Here is a 6,867-nt window from a genome sequence, read left to right as displayed (position 1 = left end):
ATAGGGGAGAACAATTAAGGTAGGTTACCAGTTACCTTCTTAGGGGAGGAAATTATATGGTATACCCATACTTGTTTTAATTTTTACCTCCATTTTTATAATCTTTAAGATATACCCACTTTTATAGATGATGTCCCCATTAAACCCCTTAGATTAATGTAAATTATATGTTACACTTAAGTAAAGAGTGAGGGTGTATTGGGCAATCCACTCAAAAAAGTGGGTATATATTAATAAAATATAATATAAGGGTGTTTTTGATTAATAGGTACAAAAAAAAGGTATTTTTCAACTTATCTCTGCTTAGGGTAACTAATTACTTGATACTGTTTCCCTATATTTTTAAATTTTTTTTTTAAAAATCCCATAGAATAATTTTTTTGAAAAAGCAAACATATTTATACAAATTATGTCTTAAAAACTATAAAAATAAAAATCCCCCTTTTAAATATTGATGAGGCACTACCCACTAATCAATTACCACTATTAATTTTTTTTATTAGTGATATGATGGTAACTTATTATTAATGTTCAAAGTAGCTAAGTCTATATTGGCATACCATTATTTTAAAATTGTTATAATTTTTCTAAAAATATATGTGGAAAAAAAATCATAAAAATGTACAATTTAGAATTATAGAAATAGCCATAAAAAATACACAAAATTGAAAGAAAAAATTACATTTATCAAACTTATTAAGAAAAAAAATAACATTTTATGTAATTTCCTCAAGAATTATAGGTATCAAACCACTAGAAACCCTAAACAAGACCTTTTCTCTTTTTTTTTTTTTTTGGATAGATATTAAATAGGGATTATTTCACAAATACACCAAAACAACAAAAAAAAAAAAATTACAAAAATACGATTTTACGAAATTTTAAATTTTCTTACAATTTTTTTACAATTTTTTTTTTATTTTATTTACAGAAAATACGGTCTTTTTATGTTGTACTCTTGTTAATTTGTTGTTGATTTTTTGTTATATGTATGTTATTTTTTGTTGTTGTTTTGATGTTATTTAGATTCTTTTTTTGTTACTTTTATGTTATTTTCGTGTTGTTTTTATGAAAACCGTAAAAATGTAAAAAAAAAATTCTCTAAACATAAAAATATAATTTTTTTTTTACAAAAAATAATACCTCATGTAATTAAATATTTGTTGTATATGTTTTCTTCTCTTCGTGGGTCGAAAATCACAATTCTCAGTTTTGAGATTTTCTTTCCTAATATTAAAAATTTATTATCTAGTTCTCCTAATATCTCTGCATGTCCTTAGAATATCCTTAAAATAGACAATAAACTTCTACAAATAGAAGAAAATCTTCAATTTCCCTTAAAAACAATGTTTGTACCTTTTATGCCTAATAATCTATAAAAGAAAATTCTATGTTTACACAGTTTAATATCAGCAGGTACTTAAAACTAAAATCATATTCAATATTAGTGATATTACTATAAATAAATGATTTAAGAGGAAAAGGAAGTGAGAAAAATGTGATGAGAGCGCTCCAAGACAAAGATTGTTACTGAATTTGTTTTGATATTAAATTTCAAAAGTGTGAAAAGACAGAAGAGCCCCCCGTTTAGAGTTTATGGAACAGAAGTTATTGTCGTTGTCGGTCACCGCGTTTTAACAAAACGACGAGTCGCTCGTCGTTTTGTGGTGGGCTCCTCACTCTGCACCCTCCATAGTGTGATTAGTGTGTTAAGTTGCGTGGGCTCTACAAAGATTCGGTTCTGAGACTCAATATCTATTCGGGTGCTGCTCTTTTTCATTTAAAACCTTCTCTTTTCTCTTTTTCTGCTTTCAATTATTAGATAAGAAAATTCATTTTAATTATCACAAGTCCTATTACAAAGTCACTTTATAATTACATTCTATTTTAAATTATATAATATATATATATGACATGTGTAAAGTAAAATGTAATAATTTACATTTGAATTCTAAGGCACCCTTTGAGAGTAGATAGGAGAACTTTAATAAAAAAAAAAAGGCATATGTATATGAATGACTATTTATACAACAACTTTGAAAGAGTTCTTTTGAGTATCATTGCCTTTGTGTAATAGTAATACAAGGTAAGCTTTTCATGAAAATGCATAAAACATGTAATAAGATTTGAAGCAAATGGGCTCCCTACAGTCCTCAAAACATTTTCATTATAATTAGTTTCTGATTAAAAACTCTAATAAACTTGAAAAATGAACAAAATGACATGTACAATTTTGTAGAGAGAGCATCAAAGGAACTAATTATCACATCAACGAATTGTTGACACTAATTGCCAAGAAAATGTTGCAGCCACAAAAAATTCTAACCTTGACCGGTGGTACCCTGTTAGCCAAGCTTCTGTGTAATAATAAGTTAGGCTGGTATTTACACCAATCCAGGAGTTAGCAGCAGATTCGGGACTCGGGACTATTAATAATCAGAGTAGAGAAAATGCTCGTATGTTGTTCCACTAAGTGTCCTGTTGACATCATCCCAGTTCTTGATGTGGTCTGATAGTGATCCTTTGTGTATTTTCACCTGATGGCTCTTTAGCTCCATCACTGGTAGTCCAAGAAACACTTGAACTTCGTTCAGTTTCTGTTGAAAAATATGAAATAGGAGGATAAATCTCAGTAGATGTAACTCGGTGTAGGGTAAAAAACGATCAACAACTAAGGTTCCTAGAGAAAACTTACAGCAGGGTTCTTCACAACATCCTCGTAGTACAAAACTATGTGTCTAGTGGTGTTAAAGGATGCCAAAGCCGCCTTAGTTGCTAACTCCATTTTCACCAGATCATTGATCAAAGATGTAGAATTGATTACTGGCTTGTATGTTGACAGTTTTTCAGCCTACAAGAAGTTTAAAGCAGGAATTGAAGAATATTCATCATGATAAATGAACTCAATAAAATAAAATAGATAAGACAGAAAAGAACCTCCTCGGCCGAATGTACATGAGCCTTGTGAGTTCCATTCAATAGCTTAGCATATCGATCATACGAATTGGCAAGATCTGAGACCATCCGACGTAATAAATTCTTACGGAAGAGAAATATTGCAGAAACACCCCTACGGTTAAAGTAATCGGCTATTTCTTTATGATGCTCCATCAAGCCCTGCAAAAATCACAGCAAGACATGAGAGGGGCTACAAATTTCGTTTACCCGGTTACTCTGCTTCCTTATATGGTAGAGACAATACACACATTAAAAGTTTGAGTCAATACTAGAAAGTAACTAACAGTTTCCATGATAAATTTAAATGGTAGCAGTCCATTTGCTAAGATGCTCTAGCTGCATTCATAAACCTAACACATAAACTGAGCTTGAATTTATCTCATGACCCATGAGAACTAAGGTTGGGTTCTAAGTTTTGACCTTGAACACTGAAAGAGTCTATCAAGTCGAACAATGAATTGTACAATTTAACACAACAAAGACTTGTAATCAAATTTCAAAGTCTCAGCATCTGCTTAATATAAGTTTTGAGTATCAATACAAATTGGCTTGAATGAATAGTGGTTCCCAATATTTCACATTATGCAGACAAATTCTCAATTTTCCATGAAGCATAAATTCATAATTATAAGATGACATTATCCAACAGTTACCTGATTAAGCATCCACTTGAAGCCAACTGCTGCAGAGCACTGATTTTTCGAAGCACTACTCTGCCAATCCAAATTATAAACCTGATCCATAGTCTCTACAATGGAAGAAATATTTCGCCTCCTATGCCAACGAGAAAATATCTCTCCATTAGAACTTACATTAATATGACTATTTAAGAGGCTCTCAAACCACCCACTTCCCGATCTCTGCATGGACAAGATAGCGAAGAACCTAACAGGATTATGCTCACACTCACCCCTACAAAAGCACCAAAACACAAACTCAGTAAAACCGAAAACAAAACTTAACAATCAGAACTAGAAACCCCTTTGATTAGCTACCTGCTAAAGGTTTTGGGGTTGGGATAATGCACATGAGGGTATTCCAGTAGCTTAATTCCATTATCAAGACAAGGACTTTCCACAACTTGGATGCTTTGATTTGAGGTAAGGGTTTGAAAATTGATCTGCTTCACACATATTGAGCAGATATAAACTCCACAAACCATGGCAAACACCAATACTAACATCCTCAACAAGAGGGTGTTTTTCTTAGGAGCCTTAATAATGATAGAATCCTGCCAACAATAAAGAAAATGAAAGAGCTAAATCAACAAAAGCCATAAATGGAAGATTACTAAAGAGTTCTAATCATCAATGTACAAAGTGTCAAAGATTAAAGATTTAAGGGTACCTAAGTACAATAATTTAGTATGTAAATAAGAGTACCACTACTAAAATCCTACAGAAAAGTTCAAAAGTTTAACTTTTCTAGACTAAGATAAATAGATTTAAAATGGGTTAACTCTGATTATAAAATAAATTATTCTGAAACTATCTAAGTCCAGATCGGTCATGCAAGGAAAAAGGAAGCACATTTCTAAAGCCCCCCATGAACATTTATCTTCCGTACCCACAAACTGAAAGAACCGACTAAAGAACAACAATTTCAGAGATTTAAACAAAACGCCCACAAATATATAAAATTAATATTTAAATATGGGTACTGCAAAAAGGAAAGTAAACGAACCTGGTTCAGTAAACATATATACTCAGCCATTGTTAAACAAATAAAGAGAGAGTGAGAGAGAGAAAGGGAGAGAAAACGGAGAAAAGGGTGAGCAAAACAAAGCTCAGACACAGTTAATACTCAACCAAAATCTCAGTGAGCATTAAACCACCATTAAACCTTAGAGAGCTCCAGAAGAGTAAAGGTTCTGGCTTTCAGAGCTTTTTCTCTTTGTTTCAGAAATTAAAAAAGAAAAGAAGATAGAAGATGAAAAGGGATATTGTCAGAAAGTGTTTGTTTGTAGTATGGAAACTTTTTGTGGGATTGAAGAATCGTTCTCCTAGTTTCTTCCACCAAAGGCTCTCTAATTGTATAGTGGAGGAGATAGTCTAGTCTTCTTGTTCCAACTTTATTTAAAATTAAATTATTTAATTAAAATAAAATAAAATAAATATTTTGTACGGGGAGATGCCGTCATGGGATACAGTCCAAGTTTTTAAAGAACCAAAATTTAACGCACAGCACAAGACCTGAGGCGTGTGAGGCGGAATTTTGAGTACCCAAACTATCTAATATGACTTTTTGACTTTTTGACTTTTATTTTATTACTTTCATTTCCATTATCATAAATAAATAAATAACATTTGAGTTAATAATTGTTATTTGTTTTGATAATTGCAATGTTTTTTTTTTAAAAAATCAATTTCATTTTTTAAAACTCTGTTTAAATAAAATTTGAAAACAGAAATGAAATGCTCCTCTGAGTTTGTACTAACTAATAACAACAATTCGAAAATAATGACAATAGAAAGTTAGAAACGATATTGATTACATAATAAATAAAAATGTATTTTTGCAAATTTATTTATATATTTATAATCAATGTTGGATGATTGTTTGTTTGTACAGAGAATTTGACACGTGGAATTAGTACGTGGAAATTTCACAAGTGTCATGACTAGACTTTCCTAACTAAATTTAATTAATGAAAAATTGAATCATTTTTTTTTTTTTGAAGAGAAGAAAATTAAATCATTTTAGAATAATATTGGGATTTATAAGTCAATTTGAGTTGAATAAGCTAAAAAAAAAGTTTAGGGCTAATTTTAGTCAAAGGAAACCTAATTAAGTTATAATGTTATCAGTAATTCGTGATAAGGTACGATGAGAAATATTATCATAGTATTAGAATTGTTAATTATATTAATTTTAATTTACATACTCATTTTGTGCACTCCTACGAACAATACTATTTATTTATTGAATTTAGTTTTTTATTTTAATTTTTTTTTTTTTGCTAAACTTATTTAATTTAGTTTTGATAATAATATTCATGTTAATATATAAATAATCTTTATTAAAAAAAAACATGTGGCCTTTTCATAATAGCGTTTTAATGATCATTATCATCTCTTATTGTAATTTAAGAAGTTAATGACATCCCAACCAATATCAAATTCATTGCTAAAAGTCAAAGGACCAAGATGACATATTTGGAAGAACGGCACCTATATATTTTTATAAATTGCTTTTTGCAATACAATAATGGTTAAAAAAACCAATAATTAAAATATTAAATATTATGAATTAGGCCAAAACTTTATTCAAAACACAATGTAATAAGACCCAACCCTAAGGCCAAACTAAGGATATAATTGATAAATTAGTGTAAGAAGCTAGTGAACTTTGATCTTAAGTTTAGATTTTTAGATATTCAAACTCCCCAAAATAAATAGATAAACTTAATATAATAATTACTACCAACCTACACAACCATACTACCACTTATAATAAAATAGAATTTATAAATTTATTATTCTCTTTCTTTCACTTATGGTCTTTTTATCATGTTGTAAGTAAGGATGACAATTTTTTGTGATAATTCAAAGTTGGCTTATTTAATAAGTGTGTTAATACTAGGTATTAATAGTGCCTAATACTACTATGACATAATATTTAATTAATATATATACGTAAGATTTAAAATTTAATTACACTAATAATAATATAATATTTTATAATAATACTAATAGTCTTGAAAATCTATCATATTCATATAGTAGTAATGGTATAAAAATTCAAAATTCAAAATGTGTAACTTATTATGTCGATTACATAATTTATAATTACTTTCTTGAGTTGGATTGCAAGCATGCCCTTTAGATTACTGAAAAATTCTTGTGGTATTGTTGACATCATTGAGGATTATAGACTTAAGTAGGAAATTCCGATCTTGAGGTTTTTGTT

The 6,867-nt window shown here is 29.5% G+C and overlaps 1 protein-coding gene across 1 annotated transcript; it reads right to left on the bottom strand.

Moving 5' to 3' along the window:
- Positions 1–2,006: 2,006 nt before the first annotated feature.
- On the bottom strand, positions 2,007–5,137 carry LOC115711926 (uncharacterized). Its single transcript, XM_030640120.2, has 6 exons — positions 4,642–5,137; positions 3,954–4,189; positions 3,612–3,870; positions 2,938–3,117; positions 2,696–2,851; positions 2,007–2,597 (listed from the first exon to the last, which is right to left on the bottom strand). Exons 1-6 carry the CDS (start codon positions 4,669–4,671, stop codon positions 2,430–2,432), a joined length of 1,029 nt encoding a protein of 342 aa, XP_030495980.2. The 5' UTR covers positions 4,672–5,137; the 3' UTR covers positions 2,007–2,429.
- Positions 5,138–6,867: the final 1,730 nt, after the last annotated feature.

Source organism: Cannabis sativa, chromosome 4 (assembly GCF_029168945.1).
Source record: "Cannabis sativa cultivar Pink pepper isolate KNU-18-1 chromosome 4, ASM2916894v1, whole genome shotgun sequence".
In the NCBI taxonomy this organism is placed as follows: domain Eukaryota; kingdom Viridiplantae; phylum Streptophyta; class Magnoliopsida; order Rosales; family Cannabaceae; genus Cannabis; species Cannabis sativa.
The sequence above is the reverse complement of the archived record's forward strand: the minus strand, read 5'-3'. Positions and strand labels throughout refer to the sequence as shown.

Coding starts and splice junctions, on each gene's coding strand:
- LOC115711926 (XM_030640120.2), bottom strand. CDS start 4,671: ATGGCTGAGTATATATGTTTACTGAACCAG. Junction 3,118..3,611: donor TCAAGTGGATGCTTAATCAG/GTAACTGTTGGA, acceptor TGATTTTTGCAG/GGCTTGATGGAGCATCATAA. Junction 2,852..2,937: donor ATGTACATTCGGCCGAGGAG/GTTCTTTTCTGT, acceptor AACTTCTTGTAG/GCTGAAAAACTGTCAACATA.